General features: G+C 38.6%; 1 protein-coding gene across 3 annotated transcripts in view; it reads left to right on the forward strand.

Annotated features, from left to right (window-relative positions):
• rnf213b (ring finger protein 213b) overlaps positions 1-16,887 on the forward strand; it is a 44,664-nt gene extending 27,777 nt beyond the window's left edge. For all 3 annotated transcript variants that reach the window (XM_079660426.1, XM_079660428.1, XM_079660427.1), the window contains 26 exons: positions 364-464; positions 1,120-1,296; positions 2,033-2,178; positions 2,279-2,378; positions 4,633-4,744; positions 4,864-5,068; positions 5,735-5,925; positions 6,537-6,659; positions 7,399-7,500; positions 7,580-7,822; positions 8,572-8,656; positions 8,759-8,793; positions 8,886-8,983; positions 9,219-9,369; positions 9,472-9,637; positions 9,717-9,811; positions 10,441-10,689; positions 11,295-11,427; positions 11,661-11,741; positions 12,589-12,754; positions 12,912-13,113; positions 13,533-13,610; positions 13,788-13,985; positions 14,877-14,966; positions 15,370-15,548; positions 16,059-16,887. In XM_079660426.1, the coding sequence (XP_079516552.1) occupies positions 364-464; positions 1,120-1,296; positions 2,033-2,178; positions 2,279-2,378; positions 4,633-4,744; positions 4,864-5,068; positions 5,735-5,925; positions 6,537-6,659; positions 7,399-7,500; positions 7,580-7,822; positions 8,572-8,656; positions 8,759-8,793; positions 8,886-8,983; positions 9,219-9,369; positions 9,472-9,637; positions 9,717-9,811; positions 10,441-10,689; positions 11,295-11,427; positions 11,661-11,741; positions 12,589-12,754; positions 12,912-13,113; positions 13,533-13,610; positions 13,788-13,985; positions 14,877-14,966; positions 15,370-15,548; positions 16,059-16,200 (3,648 nt within the window). In that variant the 3' untranslated portion in view covers positions 16,201-16,887. The remainder of the gene's footprint in view (positions 1-363; positions 465-1,119; positions 1,297-2,032; positions 2,179-2,278; positions 2,379-4,632; positions 4,745-4,863; positions 5,069-5,734; positions 5,926-6,536; positions 6,660-7,398; positions 7,501-7,579; positions 7,823-8,571; positions 8,657-8,758; positions 8,794-8,885; positions 8,984-9,218; positions 9,370-9,471; positions 9,638-9,716; positions 9,812-10,440; positions 10,690-11,294; positions 11,428-11,660; positions 11,742-12,588; positions 12,755-12,911; positions 13,114-13,532; positions 13,611-13,787; positions 13,986-14,876; positions 14,967-15,369; positions 15,549-16,058) is intronic.
• The last annotated feature ends 194 nt before the right edge of the window (positions 16,888-17,081 follow it).

Here is a 17,081-nt window from a genome sequence, read left to right on the forward strand (position 1 = left end):
AAACAATGACTTTTGTGAATGAATTTGTTATTTGAAATAGCACCTGCACTTATTTAACCTGAAGGTTAATGTTAACACAATTGTTATTCTGTTTGCAAAGGCAGCCTTTATTTCAGGTGTTGTGGAAAGCCTCAGCTACTAAACACAGTATAAACCCCAACTAAAGCAACTTCGGAACCTAACAGGAATAGTAGAAATAAAATAATAACAAGTACCAAAAAGTATATTAAGGGACAAGAACAAAACATATTTGCAATAGTTGAACATTAAAAACAGAAACACTTTTATTTTGTAGTTGTCAGCAGTCAGATTGTGGGAAAAAAGAAGTCATGTTTAAGACTTCCTTTTCGTATTTCCTAACAGTTGATGCAGGAATCACCGGATGTAAAGAGTGTGGACACACTGCAGCAGCTGATCCGGATACTCAACTCTTTTCACGATGAGTGTATGAGCAGGGACCTGAGGTCAGGATCTGCCTTTACAATTTCCATTCCCTGTTTTTGTTTAGTTGAATTTATACCAATGAGCTTAAAATGTGACAAATTAGCCTATTATTTAACCACAGCTTCACTGTTCAATTCAATACAATACTTACTTTTAATTTGCAATGTACACAATAAGTAACACAATAATCTTCTTAAAATAAAGTTCTTATTCCAGAGTGCAACAGAGTGGTGCCGGAATGGTTCCTAACACACGGACATTAGCAACGTTAGCATTTTACCACTTCCGGTTACTTTGTCTCAAAGCAAACAGTTTAAAAAAAATGTGTTGCTAAGATGTCTGAAATAAGATTCACTACTCATCACGACAAACATTAGCAGAGTTGAATTGATGTAATTCCTCTTTAGCCTAACGTTAGCTTTTTACTTCTAGTGATAGCATTTAGGCTTCAAAACTCCTAACAGTGGTACCTATGTGGGAATGATCTTGCTGAACAAAACATGTAAGCATTTTAAATGTGTTTGCCAAATATTTTGCAATAATCCAAAATGGAATGGATAAATCCAATTGCATTTTGTCGAGTTAGCCCTTGCGATGCTAACTCCCTGGTTGGCTACATGAATACATCATCACTGTAGCACTCTTTAATGATTTCTCATGATATGTTCTGCACAGGTTGGGCATGTCTTGTCCAGTTTGCCTGTCGGAGCTCAAAGAGCCGGCCGTCCTGCCCTGTCAGCACGTCTTCTGTTTGGCCTGTCTGAAACGCTGCATTCAGGAACACAGTTACTGTCCTAAATGCAGGGCAGACCTGCCACCTAACTTCAGGCCGGCTGTTTCTCCTGACGTCAAGTGAGTTCAGAAAAAGTACTCATGGAAATTATAGGAATTGTATTGAATGAATCAGAATTCTATTGCTGCATGAATTAAGGAATGGGTAATTTTAAATGCATGACATTTTTTTGAATGGTAATAAAACTGATAATTATGATAAGACAGGATAGCCTGTAAAAATATGCGTTTATTGTAGACTATAGCTAACGTTAAGATTTAGGATGTGTAGAGCAGCTGTTGGCTAACAAGTTCACCATACTATCTGATTGTAATGAGTTCATGGTTTGTTTAAGACTGGTTTCTACTGCCCCCAAGCAATTTTAGGGGTTGTGATTTTCAACCATACCATGTTTCTATCAGTTGGGTTGCAAAAAAAACAACGAATTGTGATTATTTCGACTGATATTGTAATTGTCATAGGATGGCTATATTAGAGGGAGTAATAACGTGTGTTTCTTTTTTAAGATTACCTGTGCCAAACAAGGATTTTTTTTAAACTCTGAAGAATACCATTTATGGGCCAACATTTTTCTGAAGCGCCACAATATGTTTTTCACAATGACATTTTTCCCACATTTTGTGCTCACTGCAATTTTGATTGCGCACTAGTCCAATTTTGCAATTTCAGGACAATTTTTAAATAATTGTGTAGCCATATGCATCAGTCTGAGACACTCATTACTGTATGGCCACCTGATTCTATTGTCTGACAAATCTATCAGCTGTCAGTACCTTTTTTATTTTCCTGGTTCAGGGCAGCACTTGCGCGGCAGGCAGCGATCAGGGACTGCTGTAACTCCTTCTTCCTGGAGGTGGTGTCCAGGTTCTGCCTGTCAGAGGGACAGACGCCCGGGGAGGGGGTGGTGGAGCTACTCTTCTCCTTACTGGTCTCTGCCAACGGTCAGTGAGACAATAAGTCAATGATAATAATAACCAGTTAACTGAAGATGCTGTGCTAACGAGGCATTTACTCTTATATTTAATCCTCGTTGTGCTGCAGGGGACGTGTACCGGACCAGAGAGCTCACTCCCTTCCTGGAGTGTGTGGACAACAATCCAGTGGTGCGCTCTGTGCTGCCCAAACTGCTGCTGCAGTACAGGTGAGGGCATGGATCCAGTGAGCATGTGCAGGGAAATTACTCAAACCCTTTACTCAATCAAACGCAGTTACACAGCAAGTACAATATAGTGTCTATAGATATAAGTATGTGAAAAGTATTTCTTTTTTTGATGTATTAAAACATTTGCCTGTTTCCGTAATTGAATCTTATTTATAATGCCAAAATCAACGATACCAATGGAAATGAAAATCTCCCAAATTCCAGCCTGCTGGGTGATGGGTCATATGTATAGGGTTATTAAAGATAACGTTTTTTAATGTAAGTTTAAAAACTATCTTTACTATCTTGGTAGAGTGATTAGTGAGAAATAGAGCCTGATTTAAAACATAGATGCATTATAATGTACAATGTTGCTATATACAGTGGGGCAAAAAAGTATTTAGTCAGCCACCAATTGTGCAAGTTCTCTCACTTAAAAAGATGAGAGGCCTGTAATTTTCATCCTAGGTATACCTCAACTATGAGAGAAAAAATGAAAAAAAAAAATCATATTGTCTGATTTTTAAAGACTTTATTTGCAAATTATGGTGGAAAATAAGTATTTGGTCAATAACAAAAGTTCATCTCAATACTTTGTTATATACCCTTTGTTGGCAATGACAGAGGTCAAACGTTTTCTGTAAGTCTTCACAAGGTTTTCACACACTGTTGCTGGTATTCTGGCCCATTCCTCCATGCAGATCTCCTCTAGAGCAGTGATGTTTTGGGGCTGTCGCTGGGCAACACTGACTTTCAACTCCCTCCAAAGATTTTCTATGGGGTTGAGATCTGGAGACTGGCTAGGCCACTCCAGGACCTTGAAATGCTTCTTACGAAGCCACTCCTTCGTTGCCCGGGCGGTGTGTTTGGGAACATTGTCATGCTGAAAGACCCAGCCACGTTTCATCTTCAATGCCCTTGCTGATAGAAGGATGTTGTCACTCAAAATCTCACGATACATGGCCCCATTCATTCTTTCCTTTACACGGATCAGTTGTCCTGGTCTCTTTGCAGAAAAACAGCCCCAAAGCATGATGTTTCCACCCCCATGTTTCACAGTAGGTATGGTGTTCTTTGGATGCAACTCAGCATTCTTTCTCCTCCAAACACGTCTAGTTGAGTTTTTTACCAAAAAGTTATATTTTGGTTTCATCTGACCATATGACATTCTCCCAATCCTCTTCTGGATCATCTAAATGCTCTCTAGCAAACTTCAGACGGGCCTGGACATGTACTGGCCTAAGCAGGGGGACACGTCTGGCACTGCAGGATTTGAGTCCCTGGCGGCGTAGCGTGTTACTGATGGTAGCCTTTGTTACTTTGGTCCCAGCTCTCTGCAGGTCATTGACTAGGTCCCCCTGTGTGGTTCTGGGATTTTTGCTCACCGTTCTTGTGATCATTTTGACCCCACGGGGTGAGATCTTGCGTGGAGCCCCAGATCGAGGGAGATTATCAGTGGTCTTGTATGTCTTCCATTTTCTAATAATTGCTCCCACAGTTGATTTCTTCACACCAAGCTGCTTACCTATTGCAGATTCAGTCTTCCCAGCCTGGTGCAGGTCTACAATTTTGTTTCTGGTGTCCTTTGACAGCTCTTTGGTCTTGGCCATAGTGGAGTTTGGAGTGTGACTGTTTGAGGTTGTGGACAGGTGTCTTTTATACGGATAACGAGTTCAAACAGGTGCCATTAATACAGTTAACAAGTGGAGGACAGATGAAGTTACAGGTCTGTGAGAGCCAGAAATCTTGTTTGTTTGTAGGTGACCAAATACTTATTTTACTGAGGAATTTACCAAATAATTCATTAAAAATCCTACAATGTGATTTTCTGGATTTTTGTTTTCTCATTTTGTCTCTCATAGTTGAGGTATACCTAGGATGAACATTACAGGCCTCTCATCTTTTTAAGTGGGAGAACTTGCACAATTGGTGGCTGACTAAATACTTTTTTGCCCCACTGTATATTTTTGTAATGCATTATTATAGAAGATTCTTATGAGTGTAATGTGGATGTTCACAAAAATAGGTTGTCCTATTTGTGATGCAAAAACATCAGGACTCTAGTTTTTTTAATTTAAAATGTTGAAGATTCTCGTAGTCAGAGATTATTTGAGCCACACACTTAACACAAAATGTAATTAACACACAGCCACATGGAGCTGTTACAAGTTTGACTTTTTTGAACTTTTCTCAAGTATAAGTGCCCCAAATGTGTTCTTACTGCATCTACAATAACCGGTGGTGTATTCCTCAGTTTTGATCAGGTGAAGGCTCACATTCAGATCTACCTGAAGAATCTGGAGGAGAATCTCCTGAACAGAGAAGACCGTACTGAACTCTACCTGCTGTTTGTCAACTGCTTCCAGGTAAAACACAAGTCTTTCATTGTCTTATTACTTTGTGACTTGTTTTTTCTGCAAAACATTCATTAATACACAACCAGATACTATCACTCTTTGTTGAAAATGTTTACTTTTCTTCTCAGGACTCTCTGCTTTGCTCAGAAGCGAGAGAAGTGGAACAGAGTGCAGAACAACAAAGACAGGCAGAGATCAGATTCCTGAGCAGCTTTGCCAAGAAACAGACTCCGGACCGACAGCAGGACCCCGCAGAGTTCCTGCTCAACACGGCCCGGCTGAGGGTCAACCTGAGCACTGCTGCAGAGCTGCTAAAAGCTGCCGAAGCTCAAGGTCTGTAATGCTCAACTTTGTTTGGATACAATCACTGCAATGTTTCTATTTAGAGGAGTACAAGATTACAAAAGGCCTTTGTCCACATATCACATTTTCTGGCAGAAGGCCCTGGGCTGAGCCCCATCCCATCGCTTTTTTGGTGTTTCTATGAAAACAATATCTCAACAATGTATCACCACTTTTATAAAAAAGACTAGCCTGCTCCCTTGGATTTTATTATCTGTTTATGACACTTTAAATTTGTTTGACATTGTTTATTCACCATTACAACCAACCGGAAGATTCTTGCTCTCACACTTTGTATAAATGAGCTTTTTCACGCTCAATCTGACAGCTGTAGAACGATGAGAAAGATTAATGTACGGAGATTAAAGTAAACACTCACTGACGGCAACATCCAGTCAGCCTGGCTGATCTGCTCCAACAAATGGGCTTTTTCGGTCTTTGTTGTGGTCGTTTTGATCTGAAAGACATGGCCAAAAACAAGCTTCTCTAGCTAACTAGTGCTTTCCGAAAAGCAGAAATGTTTTCAACTGACAGCGCTTGGAGCAGACATATCCAAAATTGCAAAGCGCTCAGAAAAAACTGTGCTCTGTGGACACTGGGACACAGGCCTTAAGATTTTTTATGTAACAAGTTTTGATGTTCTTTTGTGAAATGCAGGCAGACCTAAGGACATGGATGCTCAGTTCCTGCAGCAGGTGAAGGCGGTGTGTGAGGATGGAGGGAATGACTGGCACAGGGTTTACCTGCTCCGGGCCCTGAACAAATGCTCAGGTATGGACAGCATACTGTCGCTGCTGAACATCCCGGCCTGGAGGTGGCTCTTCCCTGCTGACCTCCTCCGACTTCAGGTAAAGATATCTTAGAGAAACACATATCTGGTAAAGGCGCCCGAAAACTATTTTGCTAATCTCTATAACTGTAAGAATAATATTTTTTCGTACTTTTAAGAAAACATTGATATGCTTTTAAAACAAAACAGCTTTTATTTGAGCATTTTTTTTTCTAACAAGGGCAGTTATTTGCTGTAGAAACGCAATTAAAGACACAACAATTATTTGGTTTGGACGATAAAACGTCTGAATTATTATACATTTCGAACGCCAACATCACATCAGTGGTTCTGATAACACAAAATCAAAAGGTGGAGCCTGAAGATTTTTCAAACATTAACAAGAAAAATATAAAGCAGTTTACTTATTATTAACTTGTCCATCATCTTATTTATGTACTAATAACTTCAGCTTTACTCATTGTATCATTTAATCTATATCAAGTTTTCTTGAGAACCGAGTACTAATTACGTATTGTCACCATTCCATGGAACTAAATTGCTCTGTTTCCTAGTATGACCTTCTCCCTTGTGTTATAAAAATGTGATCCATAAGCTGGAACTGTTTACTGTGTAAAGAGGAGTGTTGACATAAAGAAAAAAACTCTAAAATATGATGTTTTCTCACAGAAGGTAACGCCATCTAACATGGACCCGTTCCTGTGCTGCGGAGCGTCTTACAGAGCCGTGAGAGAAGCTGTGGGCCAGGTGCTGCTGGAAAACAAGTCCGACAGCTTCATGACACAAATAAAGGTCAGATGAGTCCACAGCTGATAGTTCAAATGTTTAGTTCAGTGTGTTTATGAGCAATGGTCCTGCTTCAGTGCATTCTGCAGTCTGTCATTTCCCCTAAAAAACAGTAGAGGGCAGAGACAACTCTTTATTTTAACCAGGCACTATGTAACCATTTAATAAATATAACTAGTGTTGTTTTACACATATATGTGAAACTCATCATTTACAGTGTGTGCCAACATTAAACTTGATATTATTATGTTTTTACATTCAATTAATAATAAGCTTGATTTTGTTTTTATTTCAATCATTTAGTATTTTTTAACTATTTGGTCAATGTTTATGCTTTTAAATATACAACTAGAAAAATAAGCTAGCTAACGCAATTTGTAACTTTTCTGGCTCCTATTAGGACTAACTACCGGTATGTTTTCAATCCTTATCTGTTTAGACACTAGCCTCAAATTATACATTTCTAAAGTGGTCAAAACTAAATAAATAACTGTTATTTATAATTACAACTACATTGTAGTGTGTCATAAACTATTAAATGTTGCATATAAATGCCTGATCTGGATTAAACTAAATTATTACTGTTTGTGGGTAAATTACTGTTTATTTATTTGTGTAATTCCCATATTGAACAGTAAATGATGAGGGTAATAACATGGTGCTTAAAACCCCTTCAGAAACCCAGTTAAATTACTGTTTTATTTGTACTCACTGTTTTAATAACTGTTGTTTTTGTGTTTTGTAGAAGCTGAGAGATCCTCAGATGGGCCTGCTGGCCTTGGCCTTGTACAGACAGGTCACCTGCCGCTACAAATGCTCTGACGCCCGTATGCTTCCCTCCCCACAGGTCACTATACGTCCTATCTAATATCAATTGTGTCTATAATATATCTACTTTGTAACAAGTCGCTCAAATGAACTTACAGGAGTTGGCGGGACTGGAAGCTCTCCTGAAAAACGTCAAGTCAAAGGAGTTGAGGGAGTTCTGCGCTGCGCTCCTGTCCAATCACATCGGTGGACCGGGCTCAGGTCTTCGCATCAGCAGTAATGTTCCTGCTCAGAGACAAAGCCTCCTGGAGCTGCTGCTCCACCTGGACTCTGTGATGCTCAGTGGAAATATTCTACTGCTTCCTCTTCATCAGATAGCCTCCCAACCTCAGAATGTCACAGTAAGACATTTCTAGACATTTGAAAGGCCCAATAGGCCCCAAAATGTATAACTTCTTGTCTGGAAGAAAATAAGTGATGATGTCATAGTTATATAACCACATCTTGGAGACTTGGCAGAAAATAGTTGTATCACAAACATGAGGTGTGGAGATTAGAAGACGTGGTTGTTATCCAGACAGAGATAAATTAACAAAAATAGGAACCAATATTGCAATATTGGAAATGTTAAATCTTTAGTTTTTTGAATAGCCCTATACTAGGGACTAGGGTAATGGTTAAAAGGTCAAATATGTACTTTTATAATATAAAAATAACTTGTTCTGTAGTTACACTATTCCAAATGTTTCCAAACTTTTTTCAAACTAAATGAAATCTGTAGTGAAGGTAGAGTTATTGTTTTTATTGAGACACCCCTAGTGGCACATTACACACTTACAAACTTCCAACTTTATCGGTGTACAAATCTACATTTTACCATATGATTTTTATATCAAAAAGACACTGAACACCATAATTAGTTTACAGTTAACAAAAATGATCTTGAATACAAGCACAGATCAAAAAAACATTCCAGAAGATTTCAGTTGATAAGCTGTTGCTTTTGCTAAATCACATGTTCTTAAGAATGTTTTGTTTGAACAATGATGCATTTCCAGATATAACTGAAAATAATGAACTTTTATTATAATGCACCTTCCCCATACTCCAAACTATTTGCACATTAACGCAACTTACTTTTTCCTCTAAGAACTCCTTTCTGCCAACCATGCCCGACGATAATGCGAGTGAAGTCCTACAGTTGATGACTCAGGGAAACAACTCAAAAATCTACTGTAAGTATTTTACATATACAAGTTTAGCTTTTCTTTTTTTATTATAAATTATATGAATTGTCATAGAGGATATATTTATAATTTATTTTACATCATTCCCAGATTGTGCCAATGGGCATCCATGGGTTGTGACCGAGGTATGAGCTGGTTTTGTATTCCTCTTGCCAAACATTCTTTAAGAATACAGATTTCAATAAATAATACATGTTATGCTTCTCTATTATCTAAGTGTGGCAGACCAGTGGTTACAGCAATATGTCCCAAGTGTGGGGTCCCAGTTGGTGGGAGTAACCACAACCCAGTGGCTGGATTTACTGCAACGCAAAGGTATTATTCTCTACAACCTTTGTCACAGTATTATTTGTTAATTATTTGTGTTTTATTTAGGGGTGCCTCAATATTTACATTTTTTTTTTATTGATTTATTACTGACAATATTCTTATGATAATACTTTAAAATAGATATCAGGATTCATTTTGGCCACACTGATTGTGTAATGTAAATCTGCTAGTGTGACAGTCCTAGATTGATTGAACTAATGCTCCTCTCATCTGTATAAAGTGTCACAGATCAAACTCGGACAGGACACATATTAGGAAGGGCTCACCAAAGGTCTGAAGCCCCCGAGAGACAGATGACCAGCGCTCAGTCCTGCATCCTGCGGCTGCTCACACACCTCGCCATGCTTCAGGGCTCCATCAAAAACAACCGAGTGAGACTTCAGTTCAATTTGCACAAGATTTTGAATATCAGTGGTGTTGAATAAATGGCACAGTATAATAATACTCCTGTGGGTTTAATGTGGTTATTGAAGAGAGTTGGTGACATGATCCACCCCAGGCCCTCTGATGTTTCCAACTTCCTGTGGGAGCACCTTGAGAAGGACATGGACGTGTTGGGGCAGACTCTGGATCAGAACATGGACAACACAGCCGTCACAGTTCATCTGATTCTCAATGCCTGCACAGGATTCACTACAGGTGACGTTACAACTACTTTCAACTTGTTGCTCTTTAAAACCAAAAAACATGATCTTACTTTGCTATAATCTGACCACAGGTTCCCGTGGAGCAACACAGGATCTGTCCTCCAGACAAGGACGGCAACAGTGGGAGAAGTTTGTCTGTGGTTCTGCCATCAACCCCGTTCTTCAAGTAAGAAATACATGTTATTTAAAACCAGTGACTTGATCTATTACACGGTTGTAACTGGAAACAATTCCCAGGAAATAGGTTTTGTTTTTCTACGGGGACATTTGGTTGTCAAATACTTCATTTCCTAGAATCTGGCAAAAGAACAAATAATGAACCGATTTGTTTAGGGAATCGTAAACAGAACATTCAAATGATTAAAAATATATAAATATACTGGCAAAGTTATATTATTTCAGGAAAAATATTATTTTATGATCAAAAAGGTTGTAATAATACGATTACAAAAGCTGTAATTGAATCATAATAAAGTCATATTATTTCAGGAAGAGGGTTGTAATATTAAGATTATAAAAACACTAATTTAATGAAAATAACGTAATATTATTTGATAAAAAAGCTTGTAATATAAGTTAACAAACCTCCAATTTAGTGAAAAATAATTCCTACTATGAACTTTTAAAGTATTTGTATGAATTTATTATTTTGTATACATAAATTGGTGGAAATGTGGCCTTAAATAAAAAATGTGATCAATCAATACATCTTTAAAGAGGAATAAGAGAAATACACAAAGATGTTGATTGCCACATGGTGATAACATGATGTAACTTCCACCTGTCTGCTTTCAGGATTTGAAGAAGAATATGTCCAAAGCTCAGGACAGAATCGGTGCTGATGACGGTCTCGCTGGAAGCCCCCTGAGGATTCTCCTCTTCAAGGACCCCGGCTCCATGCTGACCCTCCCCTCCGACTGCCCGACACACCGCTCCTCCTTCTGGACTCTTCCACAGACGCTGACAGTGAAGCGCTTCTCTCAGTTGGTGGAGGAGGCACACGGACGCAGCCCCCTCCCCATGCTGAGCCTCTTCATCACCAAGGTACCCATCATCTTCAGGGGCATGTGAAATATCTGACGAAGACTGGGGGCATATAGTGGACTATAATTAAGATGATGTTTTTTTTTTTTTAAAGGGAAATGAAGTTAATGAGAATAACGTAACAATGTTAAGAAAGGTTTTAATATTAACACAGTAAAGCTCTGATTTAATTGAAGTTTCACAAACAAATTATCAACCTATCTTTTATAACTTTTTTCTAGACATACTATTTTTATTTTTATTTATTATAATTTTACTATAATTTCTTCCCCAAAATATATTGGATCTGAGAGACCCAACCAACAAGAGCCTCACATTTCAGAGTAATGGGAGAAGACGACCAGACCTTAGCTGTGTAACATCATTCAAAATCTTATGACTTTTTCAATATCATGTGCTTTATTATTTTAACTCTTCTATTTTAGTTGACCTGGGTCAGGTCATCTTCTCTTATTACTCTAAGATGTAAAGCTGTTTTTGTTAAGCTCTCTCATGTCCATGATTGGTCCTTTTGTGATGTTACTTTACAGTGATTTTAACCAACGCAGCATCACTGAATGTTATCATATGATAGTGTTGTATTATTTTGCCTGTGTGTGTCCCAGATACCCTGTGTGAGGCAGTTACATCACCTGCCTGAGCTGGCTGCTCTACAGTCCGACCTGTTGAGGGTGTTTCCACTGATGTCAGACTCCACAGATAAGACTATTGCACAGATGTTACAGCAGATACCAACAGGTATGTCAACATTTCACTTTTAATTCAACATACCCCACTCCTGACATCACACACACACACACACACACACACACACACACACACACACACACACACACACACACACACACACACACACACACACACACACACACACACACACACACACACACACACACACACACACACACACACACACACACACACACACACACACACACACACACACTGAGCCTTCTCACTGTCCTCATTAGGATACCAGAAGAAGATGCTGAACGAGAGAGTGAAGAAATTCATGAAGGTGTGGAACTGCCTCAGAGCAGAGGTGGCTAACTGTAAGCATGTCTGCATTTACATTTAACTCTGATGTATGCATGGAAAGTTATAAAGGAGTAACTATTCCTGTGTGGCTTTCACTGCATTCATTGTGAATGATGTATTGATCTGTCTAGAGCAGTATGAATATCCCTGTGTTCCATCCAGATGGAGTTTCCCTCCCACACTCCCCCCCCTGCCTGAAACACCTCCATTGGACTCCTCTGTTCACTTCTGTAACATAGTGTCATCACTATGTTACACTTGTGTGTCTATTGGCTAGCGCTCCAACACATTGTACATGATATACAATGCAATAAAAGTATAGTTTAACAATTATTTAAAAGAGGACTCAATTAAACATTATACATTTGTGAAAGTTTATGTCTTTACTATTCCTCATAAGGCAAAGTTAAGTTTTCAATTCAATGCCAGCTTTGTGATCAATATTAGAATTTAGGTAGGGACCAAATGTGACATAATGTCTAGATATTACTGTTGATAGAATAACATGTGGTCTACACTTTTTTCAAAACATTTTATTTGAAATTCATTGTTAGATTTATTATTTGTAAGTAAGAGTGCTTAGGGTTGAAATCTGAACTGGTTGAACAGCAGTGTTTAATATAAACTCTCTTCAATGTTGGTATCATAATATCTTGTGAAATGTGAAATAATTAAAACACATTCTAACTATATAATGTAACAATTCTGTCAATTTTGTTAATGTACAAAATCTAATACAATTGTGAAATAAAAATACAATTGAACCAAATGAAAACAGGTATTCACAACTGTAATGATTATGTATGCCTTGTGTTTCCTCTTTTCACTCTTTTACTTTCTCCCACGCCTGTGTGTTTGCAGCAGCAGAGCTGGATGTGAACTTGTGTCAGGAGGAGGTGACAACCGAGAGCTCTGGGGAGTTTCTGACGCCGTGCCGACATGGACGGGGCTCTTGTCTCCGAACTCTGGTGGACTTCCTGTCGGAGGCTCACAACAGCCTGGTGAGAGCCAGGCTGCCAGAGGACAGGTCAGTACCCCAGCTTCCAAACGTAGCGAAGTAGAAGTACAAAGTAGCATGAAATGAAAATACTCAGCTATAATAAATACATTTTCTCAGCCTTTTGTTCTTAAGCTAACAGTTATTCAGCTGATCAAGGACATCCTCCTCTTTTATTTCCCCACAGTGAATACAGTGTTCCTTTAGAGAGCATATCAGAAACCCAGCTGACCCTGTGCAGCCCGGAGAGAGAGCTGCTACCTCTGGTTTTATCCCACTGCCACTACACCTTGAAGAAAGGTGGGGAGACCGACAGCAACTACGACCTGCCGGGCATCCAAACCCAGCTGGCCCACCGCTTCCTGGCTGGAAAACCACTTATCCAAGCGGTAAAATCAAACTGCTTTACTCTGGAATGCTTTTAAACTCTAAAATGTGCTATTTGTATGTGTTTGATTTACCCTACCTATTTCAAACTAATGTTAAGAAAAATGATGTTTTAGAAACATTTAGTACTGTAGTAGAGGTTAGTTTTTTATTTTTATAGTATTTTATTAGTGTTAGTAGTTTTTTAGCTTGTAATCTTTCTGGATGATACAGAATCTCTCCAATGTAAGCTGTGTTAGTAATATTTATTGTAAAAACATTCTTTTTTCGTGTCTGTCTTCCGATTCTTAAGATTCAGGTAGCTTATTAGGGTGTCCCATTTCACATACCGTATCTCCATATCTCCTATTGATTGTATGTACATGGAAGAATAGCAGACATTCTGCTTACCAGCGCTCTTGTCCTCTTTGATCAAAATCAGGACACCTCAAGATACTTAAACAGACAGCTGCAGGACTTCTCTGTGATTCTAGCCGAGGTCAGAGGCAAGATTCACCAGGTAAGACCATTTCACACTCTTTTGAAAAAGGAACATTTCACGGTACCAACGTCTTCATCTGGAACTGACTAATGCCAGCCGAAGAATGTTCACAGTAGTTTTCCTGCAGGATTTTGTGAGGCCACTTTGTAGGAGGTCAAATTCCTTCCCTCTCACTTTCCCCTGTCTGTACCACAGGAACCGCTGAAGGGTTCGGTGAGCAGCGCCATGAAGACGGTGCTGCGCTCGTACACAGATGTGTGTGATGCCGTGAACGTGGTGGATATTGGCCTTCGCTTTCTTGGCAAGGCAGGCGGGGATCCACAGGGTCAACTTCTGACCTACCTCACTGATTCACTGCAGATGGAGAAGCAGATTTCCAGCACTGTAGCCAAGGTAGAAAGCTCCAGACACACAGATATTTACAACACAGTTAATGTTTTATCTTCTGAGGCCGAATAAATATACAAGCTGACCGTATCTATTCTGGATAACTTTAAAGGGGCCCTATTATGCTAATTGTCAGGTTAATATTTATAATTTATGTCTATATACTGTGACATGTTTACATGCTTTAATGTTCAAAAAGCTCTTTCTTTTTCTCATACTGCCTGTGCTGCAGCTCCTCTTTTCACCCTCTGTCTGAAACCAGAGCCCAGTCTGCTCTGATTGGTTAGCTGGCCGGCACTTTTGTGATTGGTCAACCGCTTGGAGATGTCACGCCCCTAAAATATCACAGACAATGTGTTAGAGCGCTAGCCAATAGAAGCACAAGTGTTACATAACAATGTCACTACATTATGAAAATGTTGGTTTTTCTCGAGTCAAAACCAATATCCTACATTTTCCAAATCCTTTCAACAGAATGGGATGTGATCATGTTTACATTTTGTATGCAATGTACCTAAACAACAACTGTTCATTGTTATAAACCTTTCATCTTTTGAAACGTATGTGTGGTATTAGGTAAAAATATCCATCATGCTATACTTTAACTTAAAACTACATGTGAATACATTGGATTATTGTTGTGATGTACTACAATGCATATTCTGAAATTCAATCTCCACTTAATATGCACTATCATGCAAAGATAATGTTACTACTTACTAGTGTTGGGTTACAGAAGTGAAGCAAGTTTAACTAGTTTGCCATACAAAAATGTATTGGTTCAAATAGCTTTGGCAGAAACCAAATACAATAAGAGCCATAAATACAGTAGTTATAACTTGGCATGGTGTTTTTACATTTTTCATAATTGTCATAATGTTATTTATTGTTTTAAAGGCTCTTGGAGAGAGCAAACTTGAACACAGCATATCCACCTGGCAGATCCTGACTTCTTGGAAATCTGAGCTAATGCTAAGCAGAAAGCAAGTAAGTATTACAAAAATCATAAAAATACATGACTTATTAGGATTTGGCAGAAATTATAATTATAACATACAATAGTTGATTTTGCAGTCACAACAGTCAACATTTGCAATCGCTTTTAAGACTTTAAGACTTAAAAATGCAAAATCCATGAAAGAAACTCATGGATTGACCACGGTATTTCTCTTTGAGTCTTTATTCTCACTCGTGACCCCGCTGGCTGCCGGCGACTGACCCCAAACACCATGCAGAGTTAAATGTCCTGGGCTGTAATCCATTGAAAGTGTGCTGTCTGACACGGCAGGCGCCCACAGTTTGACCCCAATAAACACTGAATTTGATGAATTCTGACTCCACTGAAGTATTTTAATTTTTTTATTACACCCAATTGCTGATCATGTTTCAGGACCCGTTTCAGAAGCTACCCACAAAGTTCCAGAAGAAGCTCTCTGAGGACGAGAGGAAGGGGCTGAAGGTTTTCCTTGCTGCCACAGATGTTGAAACATTCTGTTTGGAGCTGCATGAAATCCTGCTTCTGAAGATCAACCACGACGTGCCTGACGAGGGTTACCAAGCCCATTGGGAGTAAGCAAAAAACCATTTGCATTCACAGTGAAAACACAACCATTTTACCATTTGTGAGGTTAGAAGGTGACACACCAAATAGTAAAACAATCCCAAAACATTAGCACTTTTGGCTTTTCTTCCCTATTTTAACCAAAAGTTGTATTTAGGAATGTTCTTTAAGCTCCTGAATATCAGAAGTGTGTATATTGTCAGTTCAAAGATTATCATCCTAGTCTAAAGGAATCCATTGATTTCAGACAGTTTGAATCAGAGTAGAGTGTGGTGGTCTCACCCAGGGGCTGTCCCCTGGTATTGAAGCCTTTGGACTTCCAGGATGAGAGTGTGACCCCTCCAGGCAGCCATCTGTCAGGGAAAAGCAGCTTAAGTTGTATCCCCTCGGCCGCAGGTCATTTCTATTGAAGCAGCATCTGGGCAGGGAAGTGAATAGGCCTGCTCATGGTGAAAACAATGGATGCAGTGCTAACAGTTGTTTTGTTTGTGTCCTCCCACCCTCCCTGCTGTCTTCAGCGTCAGGTCCACCTTAGAGAACCATTTGGAGCAGAAAGGCCTTTCAGATCTGCTGGAGCTCGAGTCTTTATCAGAGGACACCACTCTGGAACAAGGGGCTGACGTGTGGAGGGCTGCTGTGGAGTTCAAATTAAGAAGATAAATTATGATTACAGTCTTATTTCTGATCTTTTTCTTATATTGCAATTTATTTGTGTTATTGTTATATCATTAATGCGATATCTGCATTAGGATTGAATGTCTATGATAATGATAGGGCATGTTCTGATGAGTCTAAATATATCTGTATATTTTGAGATGTCTGAAAGTGACAGGATAGTGCAGTATATGTATTTAAAGCAGGCCTATTTTTATATTAATTATGTTATGTAAAGTGTGTTAATAACAAATCAGGGAACAATACTTAAGTTGATTATAAATTAATCAGAATTTAGTTTTCGGTGAAACCATTTTCCAACGTCGAATAATTACTTTTCTTTTTTGTTAAATTGTTGGCACTTTCTATTTTATTTTTCCTATTTTTCTTAAAAGACATCTTACATTTTTGAAGCTGTTAAAATTGAGTCCATTTTATAAGACAGGCTCTTGATTTATCTCTCTAAAGACAACTTACAAATACATAACTTTAAGTAAAGTATATAATAGATAAAACAAATGGGGAAACATTTGAAACACTTAAGTTTAACGGTTTAAAGATCAGGTAAAGAATTAGATATCGTATCACATTACATGCTTTATTGTTTGACTTTAAGAGGTTGAAGAATGTTGAGATGAAATAATGTATTATTGAACTCATTGCATAAACAAAATAAAACTTGTACATTTTAAACTTTGTGGTATTTGTCAGTTATAATAATATGAATAACTGTTTACACATGACCAGAAACACATTCCTTCTAAGCAAGACAAAACTCTCATACATATTTTCAGTAACATTTACCACATAAGTTGTTTCTCTACTCAATTGGGCAATGCCTGAATAAATGGACAACCATTTCAGAACATCCATAAAATCAGTTTGCC

The sequence above is a fragment of the Notothenia rossii genome (genome assembly GCF_949606895.1).
Source record: "Notothenia rossii genome assembly, chromosome: 11".
NCBI classification, from domain to species: domain Eukaryota; kingdom Metazoa; phylum Chordata; class Actinopteri; order Perciformes; family Nototheniidae; genus Notothenia; species Notothenia rossii.